General features: G+C 39.3%; 1 protein-coding gene across 1 annotated transcript in view; it reads right to left on the bottom strand.

Moving 5' to 3' along the window:
* Nucleotides 1–27,095, bottom strand: part of Shc3 (SHC adaptor protein 3) — a 108,821-nt gene that overhangs the window by 65,340 nt on the left and 16,386 nt on the right. The window contains exon 3 of the mRNA XM_090329772.1: nt 10,797–10,867. Coding sequence (XP_090185898.1) covers nt 10,797–10,867 — 71 coding nt within the window. The remainder of the gene's footprint in view (nt 1–10,796; nt 10,868–27,095) is intronic.

The following is a 27,095-nucleotide window of genomic DNA, read 5'->3' as shown; positions in this document are numbered from 1 at the left end:
GGCCTGGGTGGTTTCAAACTGTGATTCTCACACAGAGTTCAGCCTCCTTAGTACAGGGGTGAGTTGCTACTATCTGTCAATAGAAAAAAAATTTTCCTTATTTTTTTATTGTAATTAATAGAAGGGTTACATTACATTCGCCAGATGGAAGGTGCATTACTTCACATACATTGATACCCTTTCTCATGTCTTGGTCCCCATTTCCCTCCCCCCAACCCCCACCCTCATCTTGTTTTCCCCTCTTTCCTATCCAATTTCAAATAACCAAAGACGCATATATCCAATATATCAGATAGCAAAGTGAAATACTGTAACAATATGAGATAACCAAGGGACAGCAAAAGAGATGCAATAGAAAAAATTTTAAGTTATTTTTATTGGGGGATGATTTACATTGGGTGAAATTTGCCCTTCTCAGATGTTCATTTCTATAAGTTTGGAAAAGTGTCATGTGACTATCACTAAATCAAGAGCTGAAGTATTTGTTATGCTCCAAAGGCCCCCATGGTCTGTTTGGTAATATATACTTTCATCAGTACCAAGATTCTGGCAACCACTTGATTTCTACTTGATAATCTAACTTTTCCCAGAATGGGATAATCTAATTTTTCTACCTTATTTCATTTAGTGTATTTCTTAAGTTCATCCATGTGGTTGCATACATGTATGAATAATTCACTCTTTTTATTGCTGAGTGATATTCCACTGTATAAATGCATAACAATTAATTCCCTTTCTCCAGCAATAGGCAGATATTTGAACCATTTGAAGTTTGAAGCAATTATAAATAAAGTTAATTATAAACATTTAAGACAAGTTGTGTGTTGTGAGGCTATATGTTTCCTTTTTCATGGAGAAAAAATAACCTAGATATGGGAATTCTAGGTCATAGGACTACTTAATAAGAAATGAATCATGATCCAAGGACACAGCATCAATACTGTCTCAGCTTCTCTACAACCCATTAGCCCCATTGCATTATTGGGGTAGGGTGGGAAGGGTGCTGTTACAAAGGATGTGTGGTAGAATCTCAGTAAAATTGGTTTTGATTTTTAAAGGTCTTGTATATGCCAAGTTGGCTTCAAACTTCTGATTCTTCCACCTTATCCTCCTGATGATTGAAATTATAGGCATGTGCTATCAAACCCAGCCTAGTGATTTTAATTCATGTTTACCTAGTAACAAATGGCAATGGGATTATTTCTGTACACTAATTTGTCATCTATGTCTCTTCTTTAGTGAGCTGTTTTTCAAATCACATACCCATTGTAAAAGTTGGTTTCTTTCATCATCATAATCATCATCATCATCACCAGTATGGGATTTGAACTCAGCCCTAAGCTTGTTCTGCTTCTTTAATCAGCTTGCTCGAATTACACATGTGATCCACCAGTACCTACCTTGTTTATTTAAATTGCACTTTGAGGTTTCATTCTATATTCTCGGTACAATTGTTTCATCAGATGTAAGTTTTATAAATATTTTGCCTAATCCATTTTTTTCTTTTGTTTATCTATCCAGGAGAAAAGTTTTAGTTTTGATCAAGCCAACTTGCCAATTATTTTTCTTTGGTGATTTGGATTTTAATCATCCTTCCTAAGTTTATGGGTGTTTACCTAATTCTAGGTCACAAAAAAACGTTCTCTCACGTTTTATTGCAGATATCATGATAGTCTACTATTTGCCTTTAGGCCTATCTGTCAGGAGAAGCTCACTGTATAGCCTCTGAGGTACAAATGAAAGGGGTTTTTTGTTTATTTTATTGTTATTCTTGGTGTTTGCATATATCCCATTGTCCCAGTAGCAGTTGCTGAAAAGACTGGCATGCCCCCAATAAGTTATCTTGGCAGGTGGTCAGAAACGAATGGACTCTCCTGTGAGGGAGTATTTCTGATCTTCATCTGAATGTCTACGCTGTTGGCTTTACACTGTATTGATTACTAGAACTGCAATGTGAATTCCATTTGTAATACTTTAAAAAATTATTTTGGCTATTCTAGGTCCTTAGTTTTTCTCTATCCATTGTGAATTTTTTTACAGAACTCCCATCAGGCCTTGGATTAGAAATGCATTGATCTGGAAAGATTTGATATTGCAACAATGCTACATCTTCCAGTTAATATAGTATCTTTCTATTCATTATGCTTTTTCAGTAAAGTTTAGTAATATTAGAGCTAGAAATTTACACATAGTTTGTTTGATGTTTTTGTGTATGTGTGCCAGTACTGGGGCTTAAATTTAGGACCTGGATACTCTTAGCTCTTTGAACATGGCTAATTCTCTACCATTTGAAGCCCCACTTTCAGCTTTTGGTGGTTGGTTGAAGAAAAAGGTCTCGTCGACCTTTTTCTGGGATGGCTTCTAACCACAGTCCTCAGATCTCAGCCTCCTGCCTAGCGAGGATTACAGGTGTGACCTACCAGCATGCAGCCATGTTTTGTTCAATTTAACTTGAACTGTTTTCTGTTTTTCATGCTATTGTGTGGTTTCTGATAAATTTCATTTTAATTTGTTTCTATTTGTAAAAATACATTTATATAATGTGCTTGCACTTTGTAATATTGCTGAACTCTGGTTAATTCTAGTAATTTCTATCAGCTCAATGGTGATCTATGTAGATGATCACATCATTTGCAGATAAAGGCAGCTTTATTCCTTCTTGTTCAGCTTTGTGTGGCTTTTATTATTTCTTGCCTTACTGCATGGACCATGTTCTCTAGTTCAATGTTAGTAAGAGTGGAAAAAAAAACAGACATTTATGCCCTACTATAAATCTTTGCAGGGAAACTATTGTTTGAATCATTATGCTGTTGGCTATAGGATATTATGGATGCTCTGTTTTCAGACTAAGATTTTGTTCTCTAAGTATTTTGGCAACTTTTTTCAGGAATGTCTGCTGAGTCTATGCTGGTACTAGGGCTTGAACCTGGGGCCTGGGCACTGTCCTTTGATTTTTTGCTCAAGGTTAGTTCTCTACCATTAGAGCCTCAGCTCCACTTCTGGCTTTTTGGTGGTTAGAGGTAAGAACCTCACAGACTCTCCTGCTTGGGCTGGCTTTATGCTATCTGAGACTCCTGAGTAGCTAGGATTACAGGCACAAGCCATTAGCTTATCTGTCAGACTTTCCCGCATCTCTAGAGATTTCCATATAATTTTTGTCTTTTGTCTTCAAATACAAAAATTTACATTAATGGAATTTTTATAACACTAAACAAATTTTACAACCTTTGGGATACACATCCAGACTATGATGTGTTTTTTATTTTTGATGTACAGCTGGATCCAATTTGTAAAGCCTTCTCTTCAAATGTATTCTCTAAGCTTGTTCTGAGTCTAATGACATTGATTTCCAAAGCTCTTGAAATGATCTAAAGGATGATAGTGCTTGAGGAGGAAAGACAATTAGCAATGATTCCGACTCAAGAAATGATTCAGAGTATTTGGACTCTGAATTTAAAGAAGGTTTCAGAACACCTTCTTTTATATAATGGTTATATTTTCTTCTTAACAGATGTCCAAGTGCCATAATGACATAAATGCACATCATTATAATAATCCAAAATAGATTTTTCAATATACATAAATTGATTCTAAGTGTTATAAATGCATCATGTCATCTTTTAATAGGCAGCGCTCTTTTTTAGTGGTTATAAAATAATGAAGTGTTTTACAATCGATGGTATTTTAGGATAGATGACAAATGGTCTGTGTCTTTTAATGTCCAATCCAGTGAGCAAGGACGTAAAGTTCTCCAGGTAGTTTGAAGTCAGACTATTTGCTCTTGTAGCTTGGCGAAAGAGTAACTATGTCTGTGGCTGAATATTTAGGCTTGAGGATATGGACAAAGAACCATGAAAACATACACAGGAAGTATAATGCAGAGGTATGAGCACTGTGTTTGGAAGTAAATTCTGGATAGATCAATCAAGAACTGGGGGAGGTTGGGCTTGAATGCAGAGCGTAGGCTTTGTTCCTTAGCATGTTTTGCTCAAGTCTGAGGCGCTTACCATTTGAGCTACAGCTCTCTTTCTGGCATCTCGGTGGTTAATTGGAGATAAGAGTCTCACAGATTTTCTACTTTGGCTAGCTTCAAACAACGATCCTCAGGTCTCAATATCTTGAGTAACTAGGATATAGATGTGAACCACTGATGCCCAGAAGACAAGAGGAGACACCGTGAGACCTAAATTTTGTGTTTATAAACGCAGGTAGATGTGACTGCAGTAAAGATTCAGAAGAGAGGTGAGGTGAACTCAATAGAAGATGAGACAGGAGGAAATAAATGGAACAGGTGCAGGACTGAGGAATTAACAGGTGGCTGATCCCAGGAAGTGTATATAGTGGTGTTAACAGGCATAGGCTTGAGGAAATTCACAATGGGGGAGCAGATAGGTAACTCATCCCCTGGAAGTGTCATTTAAAACAACATGATTACTAACATAGAGAAGATAACATTAAAGTTTCAATTACAGTACTTAGCAATTATATATGAAGCTACTTGTGTGCTAGACAAGAAGTTAAACGAATTTTTCGTTATCAATAAGTTCTCAACCCTCTGAGGAAGATACCATTATGATTTGTATTGTAAAGATGGAAATTGCCATGCAAGGAACTTTTGTCATACGCACAAAATCATCCAGCTGGAAAGCTATGTAGCCCAGACCACACTGAAGATAATCTGGCTCCAATCTGTCTCTGATAAGAGCAAAGGGATCCTTCTAAAATGATATTTTGGGACTACGTGAGCTCAGAGACAGAAAAGGAGCAGTCAGAGAGGTACATTGTGACACAAATGTGCTTCTGGCAGAAGGATTATAAATATGCACCATGCCAGATGGTCCCTACAGAGCGTATGGGAATGCATACCACAATTCGCTGTATGGATTCTATTTAACCCATTCCCAGCCACCAAGTCATCCATGCTCTCCATTTTGAAACTTTCTGGATGAGTGATATCAGTTAGAAATAATTAATAAATGGACTTATTAGCAAAGCTGTGGTATCATAGAAGGTAGTTGCACATGGTTTCATAGTTAAAAAGAGAATTCTAGAACAATGGTTCTCAAAGTGGGGTACCAGGACAGTTATCAGCATCCCCTGCTAATCAAAGTCTTGCGTTCCTCCTCAGACCTTCTGAATCAAGATAGAAGGGGGAGGGACTCAGCAATTCCTATTGAAACTAGCTAAAATATATAAAATATACAGTTGATTATGATATATATATATATAATTTTGAGAACTACTTGTGTAGAAAATGAGATGGCATATGTATAAACATTCAGTGTTTGGGGACCAGCCTCAAAGATCCTGTAAAACACAGACTATCCCTGTGGCTTTAGCAGGTTGCAGGATTCTTTAAATAAAACCTACTCCATTCTGCCTCAAAGAGAAAAGTGATTATTTTTGGCTGGGAGTTTCGCCTAGTGGTAGAGTGCTTACCTAGCATCTACGAAGACCCAGGTTCGATCCCTTGGTACCACATACATAGAAAAAAGCCCGTGATGCTGAGGCTCACATGGTAGAGCTCTAGCCTTGAGAAAGTCCAAGGAGAGTGCTCAGGCCCTGAGCTCAAGCCCAGGACTGGCAAAAAAAAAGTGTTTATTTCTGGTGCTGTGTGACAGAAAGAAAAGATGTGTTTATAGATATGTTTATTTTCCCTCTCTCCATGATAGAAGGCAAGCTCTTATTTTGTACTTCACCGTCTATATCCAAACAGTGACTGACCATAACAGTGTTCCGTAAACAAGAATAATGAATGATGCACTCTGTGTAATGCCTGAAACACCAGAAGTTATTTCATACTTGCCCATTCCTACCTCATTACCCTTTGTTGACATACTCAACAGTATTTGTGCAAGTGAAAATGAATGCCCCATCCCCAGAGGTTTTCAATTACTTTAGCTAGCTGCACCAAAATTATCTTTCTCTCCAGTTAGGAAAAAAAATCCTTGATTGAACTGGTTGATATGATTAAGTAATAATTTCTATTAATTAGTAGTTGATAGTATCAGATATAGAAATTGATAGAGGGAGAGGCCTATGATAATGAACCTATCTGCTTTGCTGAACACTTACAATGTGCCAGGTATAGCTCCAGCCCTCAACAGGACTTAGTTATAAATTTCTCAGTAGCTGGGGGTTACATCCTTATTCTCTGGACAAGGATCCACCATAGAAGAATGGACCCATTAGTGAGGCATTGTGTCTCTATGTGGTAGAGATGAGATGGTAGGTACCCTGGATCCATTACCTCATCTGTCAGATAAGGAAGCTGAAGATTTCATGTCAACTAGACTTCCTTTGGAGGTAGGGGCCTACTCTGCGGACTCTGGAACCACACAGTGGGCAGAAAGGTCTCCACCCAAAAATAACTCAAGTCAAAGACCCAGACATGGGAGGCCAAGACTCAGTGCTTCATGTCTTCAGCCAGTGTTATTCTCTGGCAGCCCTAGCCATTGTGAGACATCTGGACAGTCCCTCCAGATGGCCACCAGCCCTTGGGTGGTGGCTTCCTCAGCTTTCTCAATCAGCTCAGGGTAGCACGGAACAGCCAGAATTGTTCTTCACCAGTGAGAGGAGGCAGTCAGTAGGAAGATGTCCCAGCTTCTGTCACTTACTCGTTCCTTCAGAAGGCCTCCAGGACTGAGCCCACAGTAAGATCCTGCTCAAAAGGGTGGGGTGACTGTTTTTTCCTGCTTGCTGTGCCCTTCTCACTGTGGCTTTCTAGATAACCTCCCTTCCAACCTCCTCCTACTTCCTCTTAGACCACTGAAGGTAGGAAGAGAGAGGTGCAGAGTAAGTCCCATGTACCCACATGCCTGACTAAGGAAATGTCTTCTGGGTCCCTATCTTCTGCCCACAGCTGGACATGTTTCTATGGTAACATCATGCTTAGCTTCACAAATAAAAATAAATCTAAAAGTGGGTACCCAGCTCTCACAAGTGATTGTTCCCCAAAAGAACACAAATCTGTGAAAATACGAATGTTCCCTAGCCCTCAGGCCTCACTGCTCTGAAGGGCTGTAAGAAGCTTGGGCTCAGAAGTTGGTGATTCATACCTGTTGTCTTAGTTACTTAACAGGCTGAGATCTGAGGATCGTGGCTCAAAACCAGCCCAGTTAGGAAATACTGTGACACTCTTATCTCCAGTTAACAAGCAAAACAAAAAAAGCAAGGCTTAGGCTCCAAGGGTCTTGCAAATGAGCATATTAAAACTGAGCCCATAACTCTCAGACCCAAAGCCAGCCATTCTGAGCTACCCAAATGTGTGAAGGCAGAGAGATGCAATTCACACGGGTGTTTTCCTTCCTCACAGAAGCTATAAAAATAAAGCCCTTCATTTTCCTGACGTATCTAGTTGTAAGCCACATGAGAGCCGTTTATTTTGTAGTATAAAAGTGCTTCTGGAATTACATAAGCAACTGGTTTACTTATAAAGATCAGATCTATAGGTAAGATTGCTACTTAGATCTAAGGAAACTGTGAGCAAAATCCAGCTTTTCTATAGCATGGGCCAGGTATAAAAGTGTGAATCTTCATATATTTTATCTGACAGATTTCTGAGGATAAGACTCTTTAGATTTGACTCTGCAAAGTAAGAAAGTCAAGCTAACCCAGTTAAGCCAGGTTCCTAATGCCTTCATGAATACAAAGAAGTTATAGTTAATTACTGACGTGATACCCACCTTATGCATCCATTTAGTGCAAGCGGTCAGCTGGAGACCATTTTAACCAAAAAAAATCCATGTTCAACATTTGTAATTTTGTTAGCGAAAGCTACTTCATTTGAGTGTTCTCAATATCTTGCTTATTATTCATACTGAGGTATAAACTTAGAACCTCACACATTTTTTTGGTTTTGCTCAAGGTTGGTATTCTACCACTTGAGTCACACCTCCACTTCTAGTCTACTGATGGTTAATTGGAGATAAAAGTATCACGGACTTTTCTGCCTGGACTGGTTTTGAACTCAGATCTTCAAATCTCAGCTTTTGAAGTAATTAGGATTATTACACATCTGAGTCACCAATCCCAGGTTTCCCCTAGACTTCATTACGTATATGGTTCATAGCATTCCAGATTACAAAACTGGCTTGAAGGAGCTTTTAATAACAGATAAAATTTAAGCTAATTAGTTAATTCATTAACTAATCAAAGTAAAAGGGAAAGGAGGTCCTTTTTTACTGGGCTTAGAGACCAAGGATTGTGGGATGTTCTTGTCTCTGTTCTTGGCACAGTCAGTAATGGCTACTGTGAACAGAAATTCACGGTCCTGTGAGCTCCACAGACCAGAGGACCAAGACTACTTCAGGATCACTGTAAGTGCTCAGATCCTAGAGCAAGGTCCCAATCTTGAAAGCAGCACTGTGTGGTTTGGCAGGTACTATGGCATAGACAATCAGTAACAGCATTTTGACAATGCCAGAGGAGACTATCACATGAGAACAATTCATAGGAAGGCAGCTCTGGGGTACTCATAGGCAACTCTAGAGTCAGCTGAGAGAACAAGACAATGTCCAGCATATGAAACCAAGTTGCCGGTATGGAAATCCAGTGGTAGCACTCTGATGAAAGCAGAAGTCATTGACAGGCCTCAGGCTGGGAAGCTGGAGTCCTCCTTACGTGGGACCCTCTCCTGCAGCCAGGATTCCCTCAGTCAAGTGCTTTGGGAACTGCCCACAGTCTGTCATGAATGTTGAGGCAAGAGTAAGGGGTTCTCTTCAGCTACTTGAGTGAGTCTGAAGACCATTAGAACAGGCAAGTTCCACTAGTTCCCTACAGCAGGGATTTTGTATAGCCTTTAATACTGCAGTGAGCACTTCGACTCCATAGGTAGGAGGCAGGAAGAGGAATTCCAAACCACATTCAGAAGCAGTGCTTGACAAGGCCTATTTTAGGGATATAGCTCAGGTAATTTGTCCTCTACTGAGTCTGATGACCTTTGGGAAGTTGTGCTTTTCTGCAGAATCTAGTTGTTTCTCAAAGGTCCATCTCTATCCTTGAGACACATCTTCACAAATAGTGGGTACCTCTTTTCTTCCTAGCTACAGGCTGGCATCTGGAAAGCAATGGTTGCCATAGATCACAATCATCACAACTTGGATTGCCCTCCTGCCTTGTGGATGATCAATTGGGGTCCACTGTTGTGTGTGTGCATATGCACATACACACACCACACGCACATACACACCACACACACACACACACACACACACACACACACACAGAGTCTAGTGAAACCCAACACAATTCTGTTGCAATTTGAATTCAAAACCAAGTTTACTAAGTCTGTGAGGTATGTTCCACTTGACCAATCATGTACTGCTTCACCTTTTCACAAATCTAAATGAAATGATGCTGGACTGAGACATCCAACATCCAGATTCACCGATATCTGATCCACCTGCTTTTGTCCAGCTGAGTTGTACTCCAGAGATCTCCAAGAGAGTAAAACAAGCATTATTCACTTGCTCGCCTCTTCCCCATCTCCCATTAACCAATAAGCACAGCACTTAGTTTATGTCCCCTAAGTGAGCCTCAGCCCTGCTCATATGCATCTTTCTCCTCAACACTGGAGCAAACATGTGCACAATACATGTAACAGATTTTAAATGCTACGAAATTACCACAGAAATTCTAGGATACATACCCTAGAATTCCTTTACATAAGGAATTCAGTTAAAATTCACTAAAGCCAGCACCTCATAGGAGGGTGTGATTAAGCATGTATTTCACTCACACACCCACACCCCTGTGTACGCACAGCATTGACCACTTCAAAGTATCCCCTGCGCTCTGTTCACAAGCACTGTGAATAAATGGTTGACCAAAGAAACACTCTGCCTTTTCTTTTCATCGCTCTCATTTCAAAAGACCATTCATTCTTTTGCCATTGAAAGTTTCACAAACCATGTTCTGTGACTTTGAGGAGAGGGCCTTCTCCCTAGGGTAGATGTTCTTAATCTTATAGCTAGAGTTGCTTTTTGAGAAGAGAAAAAAAATCAACTCTTAACCATGACCTTCTGCAGTGAGGAGAAAAGAGGTATTATTATGGTACTTAGCACATTGCTCAGAAGATAATTACAACATATAATTACTTTCTGGGCAAGTGGTCTACCACTGAGCTACATCCTGAGTACAATAATTGCTTTCTAACTCTAAGATATGTAATACAGTGATTTTGAATAAGGTATACATGAGACATTTTCTGCCCAAAGCACCAGAAACTTCTTGGCCCCAGTAAAACAGCTATTTCATGGATTCTATCCTCCTTCTGTAGAAAATGCTAGAAACTGGTAATTTTTTTGAACTTTACTAGTCTGTGAATAAAGCCTACTGCAAACCAAGCTTACATCCTGACCTTTGAGAAGTTTACAATCCAGTTACTACTGGAGTATGTAGAAACTGTTCAAAATCACTAACAATGAACTACTCCTATGAGTATTTCTACTTCCAATTTTGAGATTCTCTTTTAAAGAAAACACAGTTCAGTACATCTTAGAATATCAGTCTCACAGTAGAGTTCCCTAGGAGAAACAAACACAAACATTGAGGTTGTCCCGTTCTTTTACCAACTAATTATACAGATGATGATGGAAAAGCTGTGTCCTGCATGGTGATCTTGTCACATGACTCGCATCACAAAGAGAAGCTGGCACACCAATGTATTAAGACACGCAAGTACTGACTCACCAAAGGACTTCCTTCTAGAAATTGCTAGATTGTAAAACTCTGAAACCATTCTTTTCTGAGGCAAATAAAAAAAAAATCACGATTCTATTTTTATAAGGGCTTACCTGGTAATTTGTGTTCTTGTACTGAAATCAAGAGACCTCATTGAACGCAGAACTTCAATGCACCCCAAGTACTGCAAGGAGAAGAAATGAAAAATCATGAAGCCAGAGAACTGAGATGAGAAAAACAGTTCTTAATCACAAGGGTATTTTTCAGAAGCAATGGATATTTCTTTTCTTTTTCCTTTCTTTTTCATGCCAGTGATAGGGCTTGAACTTAGGGCCTACGTGCTGTCTCATACCGTTTTTGTTTTTTTTTTTTCCCCTCAAGGCTAGTGCTCTGCAACATGAGCCACACTCAACTTTTAGCTTTTTAGTGATTAGCTGATGATAAGAGTCTCACGGACTTTCCTGGTTGGGCTGGTTTTGAACCAAGATCCTCAGACCTCAGCCTCCTGAGTAGCTAGGATGATAGGGTACTATCTACCAGCACACAGCTTGGGCGCTGTCCTCGAACATTTATTTTTCTTCAGAGCTAGAACTCTACCATTTGAGCCATACCTCTACATACAGCTCTTTGGTGGTAAAATGTTGTTTTGATCTGATTTGATTTTTCTCATGATTCTGTTGGTTAGAGGGGCCAAACAGTATGGGGCAGTGTCTGGTGAAGACCTCACCAGTGTCACAGCCTGGGAGAGAGCAGGAAGGGAGAGCAGCTATATTTGGAGGAATAAGCCACAGGGAGACCTTGCTTTTTAACAGCTCCCTCTTGTTTTGTTAATTTTTTTTGTTTTAGAGTTGATATACAGAAGGATTACAGTTATATGAGTTATGAGCAATGAGTACTTTTTCATTGTTTTATTTTTCAAATGTAATTTTATTGCCAAGGTGCTATACAGAAGGGTTAGTTACATACGTAAGGTAATGAACACATTACTCATCGAACATGGATACCTCCTCCCTTGCTTTTCTTCAACTTTCCTTCCCCTTCCAGCCCCTCCCCCACCAAGTCATAAAGTTCATTTCCAAAGTTCAAATTTTCTTGTGAATATCGAGGTTGCATTGGTTTGCCCTTTGTCCTTTGTTTCAGCATTTTATTGTTCCACTTCCCTTCCCCAAATAAGATAAATATATAGACAAGACAGAGAGTATAAAATCAAATACAGTGGCAACAGGGGATAAACCAAAGGGAAAAATGAATTAAGAAAGAATAACTTCACAATGTACATTAAAAACAAGAACAACTGTAGCCGGGAGTTTGGCCTAGTGGCAGAGTGCTTGCCTGGCATGCACGAAGACCCGGGTTCAATTCCTCGGTAACACATATGTAGCAAAAAGCCAGAAGTGGTGCTGTGGCTCAAGTGGTAGAGCACTAGCCTTGAGAAAAAATCCAGGGATAGTGCTCAAGCCCTGAGCCCAAGCCCAGGACTGGCAAAAAAAAAAAAAAAAAAAAAAAAAAACAGGAATGACTAAGAAAACCCTCTTGTTTCCATATCTTAGAATTCCTCTCAATTAGCATCATTTTATATGGTCATGTGTACATAGCTATTGAGCTAAGTGATCATCTTCTAGGACTATCCTAGACATATACTAATTCTTACAAATGAGGGAAATCATGGAGTCCATGCTTCTTTGAGTCTGGTTTACTTCACTAATACGATTTTTTCCAAGTCTTTCCATTTTCTTATGAATTGGGTGGTGTCATTCTTTCTGATAAAAGCATAGAATTCAACTGTGCACATATACCAAATTTTCTTGATCCATTCATTTACTGAGAGGCGTCTGGATAGGATCTATATCTTAGCTATGGTAAAAAATGCTACAATGAACATTGTTGGGTTGGGAACAGGCATAAGGACCAATGGAATAAAACCAAAGACCCAGAAATGAACTGGTAGACATATGGCCACCTAATCTTCATTAATGGAGCCAAAAAAAAAAGAAAAGAAACTGGGATGGAAGAAAGACAGCCTCTTCAACAAATGGTGCTGATAGAACTGGCTAAAATCTGTAGAAAAGTCATACACACACACACACACACACACACACACACACACACACACATCCCTGCACCAGAATCAATTCCAAATAGATAAAAAACCTTAAGGTAAAAGCAGATACCTTGAAAATATTACAGTAAGGGTTTGGGGGAACTCTCTTAATAATGACCTAGAAACACAACAAATCATAGAAAGTTTGAAATGGGATTGCATTAAACTGCAGAGCTTCTGTATGGCAAAGATAAATAAAAAACCCACACTTTGGGAGGTCACTATCCATAAAACAGACAAGAGCCTCATATCTAAATATACTTAGAATTCAAAAAATCAAATCCCCCCCCAAAAAAACCAAATCCTCAAAGAAAACCCATTAAAAAGTGGGCTAAAGACTTAAAGAGACTTATCTAAAGATAAAATAAGAATGGTCAATAGACACATAAAGAAATGCTCAGCATCTTGAGCCACAAAAGAAATGCAAATCCAAACAACATTGAGATTCCATCTTACCCCAATTAGAATGACCATTATCAAGAAGTCTAATAACAACAGATACTGGTGGGAATGTGGCCAAAAGGGCACACTACTATGCTGTTGATGGGAGTATAAACTTATTCAACCACTCTCTAAAGCAGTATAGAGGTTCCTCAAAATACTAAACATAGAGTTTCCCTATGACCCAGCAATCTCATTTCTAGGCATTTACCCAAATGACCACAAATAAGGCCGTACTAAAGTTACAGTTCTTTTTGAACCATGTCTCCCCTTCTGCTCCTCTCTCCCAGTCTTTCCTTCCCATTCCCATCCACAAGATATTCAGTTCCTCTTCCACATAGTGTCTACTAAGCATCACAGTTGTATTTGTTCATCTTTATTCCACCTTTTATATCCTCTCCTTTACCCTTTACAAACTAACAAACAAGACAAAAGGAGAAGAGGACAAAAACATCAACAATAGCAACTAAAAAATGTCACTTGTTCCCTTTTCTTGGAGTTCATTTCATAGACTATTATTTTATATGATCATATGCACATAGCTTTTGAGTCTTTGTATACCACTCCTATGCATACCCTCCTTTGGCCTCTGTTTGCTAATGTCTAGGGTCCAACAGCTTACTCTTAAGACCTAAACTGTTCTACAAGATTAGCACTGATCCATCTTGAGTTGGTATACCAATCATCTAACTCCTCCCACTAGAAATTACTTCTAAAGACCCCACTATCTCAGTACAGCCATACCTGGCACAAAGCTTCCAGCATAAATGTTTGAGAGGTGTAGTCAAACCCTATCCAAACTGTAGCACCTGCATGGATATTGGAAAATACTTTCTGGATTTGAGGATTTCATATAAAAACATGCTAATTCCTCTTCTCCCCAAATTAATACTACGTTTTTACTTTGATGACAATTAGAGTCCCCATGAGACTTCTTCCCCAGAGCTAGGTTAATAAAATAAAAGATCCTTAAAAACATGAGTTTAAGAAAAAGATAAAAATAAAAAGGGATGGATGAAAATTACTTGATATTGACAGGGGAATAGTCATATCATGTAAGGGATTAGACTAAAACTCCAAAGAACAGCACACATTAGTAAAATCACTGAAGGAAAGATGAGCTAGAAAATAAATGTGATGATATGATTAGAAATCCATTAGAAAAAGAGTGTCTGGAGACAGCTCAGCCCAAGGCTGTATGTATGGTAAGGATTGGATTTTGTATCCAGCAGTGTAGGAATTGTGTTTACTTTTCAACATGCCTGCCTTACAACAGAATAAAGCTGAAAGGGTTAAGAAAACACAGTTTTAAGATCATTACAAGAATGTTGTAAAAATATTTGTATTATAAGACTCAAAGGCCATAAGTCAACTCACGAACATCACTAGCTTCTGTAGACCTCTCTCTCTCTCTCTCTCTCTCTCTCTCTCACACACACACACACACACACACACACACACACACACGTGCGTACAAACGCGAGCACCAATGTGTATATACATATACATATATGTATATATATATGAAGCCCAGTAAAAGACTGAGAAAATACAATACATTTGACAAACAAAATTAACATCTACAGTACTGAATTTTGAGTCATTCAGTTATTCCAGCAGTTCAACAAGAAAATATTAGTCAGAGTAAAAACACAGCTGGATGCCAGTGATTCATGCCTGTAATCCTAGCTATTCGGGATGCTAAGAGCAGAGGATTGTGGGTCAAAGCCAGGTGGGGCAAGAAAGTCCATGAGACTTTTTTTGTTGCTGATGTTGGGGCTTGAACTCATGGCCTGGGTGCTATTCCTGAGCCTTCACTAAAAGCTAGCTAGTGCTCTACGTCTTTGAGCCAGAGTACCATTTCTGGTTTTCTGGTAGTTACTTGAAGATAAGATTCTCAGGGACTTTCCTGCCTAGGCTGGCTTTGAACTACAATCCCTATATCTCAGCCTCCTGAGTAGCTAGGATTATAGGCATGAGCCACCAGTACCCAGCCTTGAGACTCTTATCTCCAATTATCAAGCAAACAAACAAATAAGCAAACAAAAATCTCAAGAGAGTGCATCCAGGCCCTAAATTTAAGCCTTAGAACAGGCATGCACACACACACACACACACACACACACACACACACACACACACACACTACAAACAGAAAATTCACAGAAGAATAAAGACAATATGCTAACATAGATCTATGGTCAGAGAAATTAGCACTGAAAGAGATGCCATTTTCGCTTTCATTTTCTCATCCACGTTTTTATTAGCTTTAATTGTACAAAAAGGTTTCAATTTAACATGTCAGTATAAAAGTTCAATACATCTTGATTAATATTAACCCTTTTCCAATCCAGCAGAATTGATAGATTTTATATGAAAAAGAGGGCATGCTGAGACATTGGTGGCTGACACCTGTTAATGTTGCTACTAAGGAAACCACCCCAGGCAGACAAATCTAGGAAACTCTTATTTCCAATTAACCAGACAAAAGAAAAATGTGGAGGTATGACTAAGAGGTAAAAATACCAGCCTTGAGAACAAAAGACAAATATAAGCATAAGGTCTCGAATTCAAGATTCAGTATCAGCAAAAAGAAAAATGAGAGGGAAAAAGGGAGGAAAGGAGGGAGGAAGGGAGGAAGGAAGGAAGGAAGGAAGGAAGGAAGGAAGGAAGGAAGGAAGAAAGAAGGAAGGAAGGAAGGAAAGGAAAGGGAAGGGAAGGGAAGGGAAGGGAAGGAGGGAGGGAGGGAGGAAGGAAGGAAGGGCGGGAAAAAGAAAGAAAGAGAGGGGGGAGAAAGAGGGAGAGAAAGCAAGCAGGCAGGCAGTCCCCATTGCATATTCATAGAGAAAATGTAATTTAGTGAAAAGCTTTTTGAAAGATAATTTCGGGAAAATGTGCTTGCCCTTTGATTTATGAATTTTATGTGTAGAATTCTATTCTTGTGTATGAAATATGTATGCAAAGATATTCCATAAGACTCTATAGAGTAAGATTAGCTAAACCCAGGGTTCATCCAAACTATGAATTCAAAGTAGTCAGTTTTTAAGTGATATTTGTTTGGAGTTTCCAAGAAATGTCATCAAACTGTCCTTATCCTATTGATCAAAGCAACTCACAAGGTCAGCCAAGACTCCAGACAAGGAAGCACTCAAGAGTGTAAACATGGTCAGCTCTGTGGGGACATGAAGCTGAACGTATGAAAAGAAATTGAAGCAAGTTTTGTCTGCCAGGAGAGAAGATGATGACAAGAGTAGATAAGAAGAGTAGAAAGGGCTTTTTTTATTGTATAGACTTTTGTTTATCCACTCTGGGATAACAAGAACTTGTTCACTTATTCCTTGTACGATTTCAGATGGATTAAAAAATACTAAGGGGAGGGAAATGGGGACAAAAATATGAGAAGGGGTATCAATGTATGTGAAGTAATGCTCCTGTAACTGTAACTCTTCTATTAATTACAATAAAAACTTTTTAAGAATACTAAAAAATGTTTTCCAAGAGAAACACTATATTTCATATGGAATTGAATCTCCACCATATGATCAAAGATGACCAAATTTGACCAACCGATATTTGATAGTTTACAAAGGTTCTGGACATGCCTCTTCAATGAATGGTTATCTTACTCTGCTGATGCCACAGAGAAGTGGGGTAGAGGCAGGGAGAGCAGCCAGCCTCTTCCACAGTCACGACTGCACTATGTGACTCCGCTAAGAGGCCACAGTGAATCTCTTCCCCCAAATTCTGTTCTGCTGGCCCAAAGACTGGACAGGGACGAGTGGGTAACTCTACCCAGGGAAGGGCAAAGAGGAAGGTCATGATCCAACCCAGCCTTGGTATAAATGTAACCCCATATTTGAAAAATACAGCAAAAAAGACATGTGTATAGTATACATGGAAGAGGACTGTGTCCAAAATAAACACAAAACACTGGACTGGAGGAATGGACCAAGTTGTAGGGCCCCAATCAAGAAAGCAAATTGAATGAATGAGAAGTCCTGAGTTATAATCCCACTACTCCAAAATAAACCAATAATAAAAAATTAGCAAACATTTAGCCAAAACAAAAGATAACGCTTTTACAATTTAAAAAAATCGATAGAACAGTAAAGGAAGAAAATGAGCTGGGTGCTGGTGGCTCATGCCTGTAATCCTAGCTACTCAGGAGGCTGAGATCTGAGGCTTGCCATTCAAAGCCAAGGTACAAATGTCTGTAAGACTCTTATCGCCAGTTAACCATCAGAAAACTGGAAGTGGTGCTGTGGCTTAAGTGGTAGAGCACTAGCCTTGAGCTGAGGAGCTCAGGGGCAGTGCCCAGGCCAAGAGTTTAAGCCCCACGACTGACAAAAAAAAAAGAAAGAAAAGGCTCTAGAAGATGGAAATGCTCCCCATAGTAATGGAAGAGCAGAGGTAATATTGTAAAAATGGTTACATTACTGAAAGTAAGAAACAGAGTCAATGCAATGTTTGATATTGTCATAAAAACAAGTAAACCAATGTAAGAGAATAAAGAACCCAGATGCCAGTTTCCAATGGCTTCTTCATTAATCCTAGCTAATCTAGAGGCTGAAATATAAGGATTATGGTTCAAAGCCAGTCCAAGTAGGAAAGTCCAAGAGACCATTACGTCACCAAAAGTCAGAAGTGGCATTAGTGGCTCAAGTGGTATTGTTAACCTTGAGCAAAAAAGCTCAGGGACAACACTTAGGCCCTGATTCAAGCCCCAGTACTGTCACACACCCACACAAAGAGAAAAGAGGGCAGCAAGTCATGAAGGTGAGCAGGCATGGAAGGAAGGGAGGAAGGAAGGAAGGAAGGAAGGAAGGAAGGAAGGAAGGAAGGAAGGAAGGAAGGGAGGGAGGGAGGGAGGGAGGGAGGGAGGGAGGGAGGGAGGGAGGGAGGGAGGGAATGGAAAGAAAGGAGGAAGAAAAAAGGAAGGAAGAGATATGTATGCCAGTACAGTTATAGCCATTTAATTCTTAACAAAGGCACTGAATGGAAAAGTGTCTTAAATAAATGGTTTTGAGGTAGAAGACTAAACTAGGGAGGAAAGCAACTCAAAGTAGATCAAGGACATTACTGTAAGACCTGGAACTTTCCACCTATTACAGAAAAACAAGGAGAAATGCTTCACCATACAAGTAGAAGCAATAACTCTGAATAGAATCCAATAACTGAGGAAATAAGAGCAAGAGTCGACAGATGGGACTGCATCAAATTAAAAAGCTTCTGCACATCAAACAAAACAATTACCAGAGTGAAGAAACAGCCTAAGGAATGACAGCAAAATCTTTGCCAGATATTCACTGGGTAAAATATTAATATCCAGAATATTTTAAAGAACTCACAATGAAAAATAAACACAAAAAGCAGAAACAAGCTAATAAAAAAGACAAGTGAACTGAACGGATAGTTCTTAAAAGAGGAAGCACAAATGACCAATGAATAACATGGGAAAATGTCCAACATCCTTAGCCATTCAGAAAATGCAAGTCAAAACAATATTGACACTTCCTATCGCCTCAGTTAGAGTGGCTACCATTAACAAAATAAACAGCAGTTAATCTTATCAAAGATGCCAGCAAGGTAACAGAGCCTTTATATACAAGAGCTGGACATGTAATTTAGTGTAGCCACTGTAGAAATGAATATGGAGATTCCAAACTATTACTAAAATTAAACTATTATATAATCTAGCTATGCCATTCCTGAGCACATGTACAAAGGAATCCGATATGTGTAGTCCCATGTGCATTACGGCACTATTCACAGTGGCCAAGCTGTGGAATTAGCTTCGGTATCCATCAAAACATGAATAGATGAAGAAATTACAATAGAGATTCATAATGGTGTATTATCCAACCATTAAAATTAATGAAATGATGTCCATTTTCCTGGCACCATTTGTTGAAATGAATGGCACTGGATTAACACATCAAGTAAAAGAGCCCGACTACAAAAAAAAGACAAATATATTTTTCCTTGATACGTAGACTCTAAATCTAAAAACATAAGATCATAAAAGAGGGAGGAGGACTTGTGGGAGTGAGGAGGGAGATAAGAAAGTGGTGGAGTAAGTACAGTGCATTCTGTACAGGTATGAAAATGTACTAATGCAATCTATTATTTTATAAAAGTTTTAAGACTTTAAAGCTTTAAATAGTCCTAAAATAGTAGCTGTTAAAATCAACATCTGTTTGCTCATTACATCAAAAATCCTGATCTCATCATTAATAAACACAGTTCACACCTTTAAGGAGGCTCTTCCTAGAGACAAGTCTAAGCAGCTTCATCCTGCCTTCCTTTTTCTAATTAAACTCTCCCTTCCTCCCTCCCTCTCCCTCCCTCCCTCCCTCCCCCTCCCTCCCTCCCTCCCTCCCTCCCTCCCTTCTTCTTCTTCTTCTTCTTCTTCTTCTTCTTCTTCTTCTTCTTCTTCTTCTCTCTCTCTCTCTCTCTCTCTCTCTCTCTCTCTCTCTCTCTCTCTCTCTCTCTCTCTCTCGTGGTTTTACTATTTTTTATTATCGTTAGTCGTCTTGCCTTCTAAAGACTTCAAATATACTAGCCATGGCTACAGAGGCTCTTCTGTAGAACAGCAAAAGAAACATTCCAAGTCTGGATTAATGAGAAATTGCTAAAGAAAATCAAAGACAGGAGCCTTGCTGCTCCCCTCTTCTCAATCATAATGGGACATCTTCCAGTAGTGGCAGCTGCAGCAGCAGCAGCCCTTGGGGACTTTGTAGAGATACAAACCCCAAACTTCTTGCAATCACTGCAGAGGATTTTTAAAATTCCACTCCAAGAGGGATATTTGTCTGTGAAGAAGCCAATCTTATTTTCAGAGCTGTCTGATAAATATTATGTTCAGGTTATGGGGGTTCAGATCTTGACGATTCTATAGAGTAGTTTTAAGCATACATTTTAGGGCAAGTGTGTATATGAGAGGATGACTTCTTCTTGAATTCTAGTTTCCTTAAATGAGAATAAGGATAAAGATAACCACTGCCATCACTTTATGGCCTGAGATGCTATAGATATTAATTAGCATTTATTCACTTCATTTTAGGTTAGAGGCACTTTAACCTAGAGAGCATCGAAGGGTTTGGCTACAGTTGACACTTAGCTGAAAGTGAGTTTGAAGTTTTATTCTGTGAAACTCAAGATAACCATGAGGATTTTCAAATAGTATGTCCCCTCACCTATTCCTTTGGTGCTGGTACTAGGGCTTGAATTCAGGGATTGGGCACTGTCCCTTAGCTTTTTCACTTTCTACCACTTGAGCTACAGTTTTGTTTCTAGCTTTTTGGTGGTTAATCTATGATAAAAGTCTCAACAGACTTTTCTGTCCAGTCTGGTTTTGAACTACAACCACAGATCTCAGCTTCTTGAGTAGGTAGGATTACAGGTGTAAACCACACCAATATTTCTCAAGTTTTTCCATGAAACAGAAACAGAAGGGTCAATTTCAAACTCATTTTATAAAGTCAAGGTCATTCATCCCAAAATGAGGTAGAGATCCAGTGAAAAAAAGATTACTATAGACCAATCTTTTTCATGAACACAGACTCAAGGATCTTCAATAAAATCCTAACCAACAGAATCCAGCAACTAATCAAAAACATCATACATAATGATCAAGTATGTTTCATCCAAGAGATGTGAGGCTGGTTTAACATACATAAATCAATAAACAGAATAAATCACATTAACAGAGCCAAAGACAAGAACCACATGATCATTTCTATATATACAGGAAAAGCCTTCGACAAAATAGAGCATCCATTCATATTAAAAAGCTCTGGAGAAGCTAGGAATAGAAGGAACATACCTCGAAGTAATAAAGAGTATATATGACAGGCCAACAGGCAACACCATACTGAATGAACACACTGAAAACATTTCCTCTAAAATCAGGGAAAAAGCAAGGTTTGTCTACTCTCTTCACTCTTCTTCAATATAATTATGGAATTCCTAGCCAAAGCAACAGGCAAGAAAAAGTTATAAAAGGGACTCACAGAGGGAAAGAAGTCAAACTATCCCTATTTGCAGATGACATGATTTTATATCTAAAGAACTCAAAAGACTCCACCCCCAAGATCCTAAAGCTAACCAGTTACTTTGGAAAAGTAGCAGTAGCAGGATACAAAATAAACCCACAAAAATCAGTAGCCTTTTTATACCAACAATGAGGAAGTAGAGAGGGAAATATAGAAACAACTCTATTTGCAATAGACTTAAAATAAATAAATAAATATAACATCTTGGAATAAACTTAAACAAGGAAGCAATGGGTATTCATAACAACAACAACAAAAGTAAAGGCGATATCAGGAAATGGAAAGACCTTCCACGTTCATGGATAGGTAGAATATATATTGTGAAAATGACCATACTGCCAAAAGTGATATACAAATTTAATGCAATCCTCATCAAAATCCCAATGAACTTCTTCACTGAGATAGAGAAGCAATAAAAAAGAAATAACAAAAGACCAAGAATAACCAAAGCATTTCTAGGTGAAGAAGAAGCAGAAACAGGAGAAGCAGAAGCAGAAGAACAAGAAGGGAGGGGGGGAAGAGGAGGAGGAAGAGAAAAGAGAAGACAAGTAAAGCCCTACTACAGAGCTATAATAACAAAAACAGCTTGGTTTTCACACACACACACACACACACACACACACACACACCAAAGTTCAATAAAATCATATACCTACAGTTATCTAACGTTTGATAATGAAGCCAAGATATCCAGTGGGAAAAAAAGGATAGTGTCTTCAATAATTGGTGTTGGGAAAACTGGGCATCCATATGCAGGAAACTAAACATGGATCCATTTTTGTCACCATGCACTAATATCAACTCAAAGTAGATCAAAAATCTCAACATCAGACCTGAAACTTTGAAATTGCTGCAAGAGACTTAGGAGAAACACTGTAACTCATAGGCATAGGCAAAAACTTTTTGAAACAAGCCCCAGGGGCACAATAAATGGGATTACATCAAAATAAAAAAATTCTATACAGCAAAAGACATAGTTATTAAACTAGAAAGACAGCCAACAGACTGAAAGAAGCTCTTTACTAGTAATATACCCAATGAAGGCCTAATATTTAAAATATACATGTTGCTCAAACAGTACCCACTTCCCAAGTTAATAAACCAATCACTGAATGGGCAAAGGTGCTAAGGAAGGACTGCTTAGAAGAAGAGGTAAGAATGGCAAAGAAATACATAAAGAAATGCTCCTGGCCACAAAGGAAATGTGAGTCAAAACAACTTTGAGATTCCATCTCACCCCCCACCACCGTTAGACTGAACAACATTGTGAATTTAAGCGACAACAAATGTTGGCAGGGATGGGGGGGAAAGGAACTGTATTGCACTGTTTATGGGAATGTAAACTGTTTCAACCACTCTGGACAGCAGTCTGGACGATTCTCAAAAAAAAAGCTAAACATAGATCTTCCTTGCAACCCAGCCTTACTACTCCTGGGCATCTATCCAGAACACCACAAGCCAGGAAACCAAAAGGACAAGCAACACCCATGTTCATTGCTGTACTATTCAAATAGTCAAGTTATGAGAACAGCGCAGATGACTTACAATAGATGAATGGATCCAAAATTATGGTACCTATACACAATAGTATTTTACATAGCCATTAGAAAAGGTAATATTGTGCTATTTAGTCATTAAGTGAGGTAAGCCAAACTCAGAGACAAATGGCTCATGTTTTCTCTCAAATGTGGGAGCTAGATCTACAAGAGCCTGGGACATGATACAATATATAGGACTCTTGGGGTTGGGGATTTGGCTCGCGGAAGAGCCCTTGCCTGGCAAGGGCAAGGCTCTGAGTTCAATTCTCAGCTCTGGGGGAAAAAAAAAATATATATATATATATGACTCTAGAAACTCACATACAGTGAAATCAAAGGAGGATACCCTTAGGGGAGAAACACAAAGGTGCAAGCCTATATGCCTCTGATCCTATAAAATGATTTATAGCAAAATGAACTTCAGCAAATGAAAATGAGAGTTTTTTTGTCATTGTTTCTCTTTTCTGTTCTTTCTGCCGTGTTTGTTCGTTTATCTATCTTTGGGAAGGTAGGGGAGGCATAGAAATGAAGGGACAAGAAGTGAATGCATTAGTGGTACTTATTAGACACTATGTTGGAAATGAATTATACAACTTGTGAGAGGGGACAAGAGGGAAAAGAAACTGAGAGTAAGAGAAGGGGTGACATTGTCCAAAAAGAAATGTACTCATTAATGGACTATAACATCTCTGTATATCACCTTTTTAATAACAATTTTTAAAAAAATAAAATAAATAACTACATTTTAGGAAACACGGACTTTGCAATAACTCAGATTTGTGATATTAAAGAAGTAACTCCAATCAAGTTTCTGAAATTTTTTTAATTGGGAAGTAGATGGAATACAGAGAAATAATACTGCTATTAAAAATAATAACTCAAGGGCACAGAATAAAATTGGCTTTTTGAATGGAAGAACCATTAAAGGCAAAACATGTAGGGGTAGAGAACATCACGAATAGAATAAACGAAGCTCGCTGCTAAAGAATTCAAAGAAATAATGGGAGTGTGTAGGCAAGAAATGAGAGACTTCAAAAAAAAAAATAACCCTGCAATTTACAAAGACCCTAAAAGAAAACTCAATTCACCGGGAGCAGGAAGAAATAAATGAGAAATCTTGCTCCCTCCACAGAGAAGAAAAGAATGATAACAGCCAATCGCTGGAGACAAAAGCTATTATTTTGTTAGAGTCTGGTTAAGGACTTTTCTATGCAACATGAGGCTGAGCTGGCAGCAAATGTGGGGAGAGGGGCAGGAAGCAAAAAAAAAAAAAAAAAAAAAAAAAAAGAGCTGGGGAAAAATGAGTCACAGCTGTGTCACTGTCTGCAGACTCCAAAAGTCCCTGAGCTGCCTGCCATCTCAAGTGTTCTATGGAGGCCTGGGAAACATGGGCCAGCAGTGACTCTATCTGTGGCATATCTGTCCTGCCACCCAGGGGACCCAGGGGGTGCAAGGAATTAAGAAACACATTATTTTGACCCCAAATTGCAGAAGCATCAGTGGGACCTGGGAAGTTAGGGATGTGAAACAGGGATTAAAGACAACAGAAAATTTTAACATCACAGAACAGTTGGTAAGGTGAGAGGTGGCTTTGATTGTCCAGAAAATGATACTTTGGACTTGTTTGTGTCTGTTGCTGGGAACAATCAGGTACTGGAAGCACAGAGCCATCTGCAGGGTTAGTATACCAATATGCTTTCTGAATTACAACCCAGGACTCCGATGATAACTTACATTCTTCACTCTGCACAGAAAAAAAGAGGGACCACTGTATCTTTATACCCCTGGGATATGTCCAGACACTATCCACACCCTGTACCTTCATTGAGGCTGGATCAGTCCATCTTTCAATGTGATACTGGAACTTCAAGCCAAAATCGCTTTATTTTAAAAGAGAGAGATAGAATCCTAGCTACTTACAAGGCTTGAGGTTTGAGGATCTGGGTTTGAAGCCAGCCCAAGGAAAGTAAGTTTGTGAGACTCTTCTTTCCAAGTAAGTACACATACATAATAAGCTGGAAATGCAGGTGTGGTGCAAGTGGTAGAGTGCTAAGCCTTGAGTAAAAGAAGCCCAGGGATAGTGCCCAGGCCCTGTGTTCAAGCCCCAGGAATAGCACATACAGAAAACAAAAGAGTCAGGGAGGGGAGTGGCAGGAATATTTAATTCACTATTTCAGAGACTCAAACAACATGGCACAGATTCTGATGAGAGCTTTCCCTCTGCTATTCCTTCTTTTGGCAGATGGCAATAGTTGGGGTATTTGTGGGAAGAAAAGATCACATCTCAAAACAGAAAGCCAGAGGGAGGGAGGGAGGGAGGGAGGGAGAGGGAGTCTGAAGTCCCATAATCCCTTGTAAGGACACAATCCTAATTGACCTAATATACCCCATCTTGGTCCTATCTCTTAAAGATCTCAACTCCTAATAAGCCTCATTGAAGACCAAGCTCTAACACATTCAACTTTTGGAGGCACATTTAAATTACATCTAAACAGGGGCCAGAAATGTACCCTAGTGGTAGAGTGCTTGCCTGGCATACATAAAGCTCAGAAGTGGAGCTGTGGCTCAAGTGGTAGAGCACTAACCTTGTGAGAAAGCCCAAGACAGTGCCCAAGCCCTAAGTTCAAGCCCCAGGACTGACAAAAAAAAATTACATGTAAACTTTGGCACAATCTCTGAAGTAACAGTATGGTGTCTTCAATTCTAGCATTTGACCTCCAAGTCTAGCATTTGATCTTCAAGATCATAACCATGAGTGTTTTAATGAGGCAAAGAACCATAAAGAATCTGATTTATTGCTGGGTGCTGGTGGCTCATGCCTGTAATCCTACCTACTCAGAAAATGAGATTGTGAAAGGTTTGGTGGTGAGGGGTATGTAAATAGTCAACTTACAAAAGAATAATACAGGCTTCAACTCAGGCTTCAACATCTACAACTGTAATATAAGGATAAGGAGAAAGTAAGTACAACTTAAATATATACCTAGATTCAGAAAGTTTACCACCCAGAAATGTTCTCAGAAAGACTACTTAGGAGGCCAGGAGTTTGGCCTAGTGGTAGAGTGCTTGCCTAACATGCACAAAGACCAGTGTTCTATTCCTCCATTCCACATACATAGAAAAAGCTGGAAGTGGTACTGTGGTACAAGTGGTAGAGCACTAGCCTTGAGGAAAGCTCAAGGACAGTGCTCAGGCCCTGAGTTCAGTCCCCAGGACCTGCAAGAAAGAAAAAAAAAAGAGAAAGACTACTTAGACTATACTCAAGCAAGAATTGAGATCTCCATTGAGAGATAGAGAGGAAGAAGATTAGGACAAGGAGAAAGAAAACAAAGGAGAAACAGAAGGGGGAAAAAGATTTTGGACATAGTAGCACACACCTGTAATTCTACTCAACTCTCTGGAGGGCAAGGCAGAAGGATCAGAAATTGAAGATCAGTCTGGATTGTACAGTGAGACCCTGTCTCAGAAATAAGTGAATAATTGAATGGCAAACCAGAAGGGCCTCATGTGTTACCTCAGTGATTAGTGAAGAAGACCCGTGATATCCAGCTTCCCATTGCTATAACAAATACCTGAAATAACTTATAAAGAAAAGAGGTTTATTTGGATCCATTTTTGAGGTTCTCAGCCATGAGAACCCATTCCTTTTGGAACAGTGATAAGACAGCACATCATGATTGTGGGGGAGGGAGTGGGGAGGAGTAGATGGTGAAACATCATAGCTGAGATACCAACAAAGAAAGCGCCAGTCCCACAATCTCCCCTAAGGGCACATTGGTATCACTTGAGAACTTCCTACAAGGTCCCATTTCAAAAGTTCCATCACTTTCAATAGTACCAAACTGAGGACCAAGTTTCTAACATGTGCTCCTTTGGAGAGAGTCCAGATCCAAATTACCACTGGGGTCTTCAAGCACTCTCCATTCATTTAGTCATGGTTGACTTATCCCCACACTCTGTCAAACACTATCTGGATACTGGTCAGAAATCAGCAAGCAAGATGAGTGAGGTCATTTGCTCACTGAGGATCCATTCTGGTGAGGAAAGTAGGTCACAAATAGGAAGACGTCACCAGTCTAGACTTTACCCATCTTCTGCTCTTCTTGTGCCAACGACCTGCCCAGATTCCTGCCAAACTAAATGAGTCATCTCTCCTGCCCCTTCACACATCCTGTTTCTGCATATGTGATTCTCTCTTCCCGGAACCCTCTTTTCGCTTATCCATTTCTCCGATCACTTCCTATCATGCTTAATAATCCACGTCAAATATCACATTGC

The sequence above is a fragment of the Megascapheus bottae genome, chromosome 3 (genome assembly GCF_031878675.1).
Source record: "Megascapheus bottae isolate mThoBot1 chromosome 3, mThoBot2.hap1, whole genome shotgun sequence".
NCBI classification, from domain to species: domain Eukaryota; kingdom Metazoa; phylum Chordata; class Mammalia; order Rodentia; family Geomyidae; genus Megascapheus; species Megascapheus bottae.
Note: the sequence above shows the minus strand (reverse complement) of the source record. Positions and strands in the feature narration are given on the sequence as shown.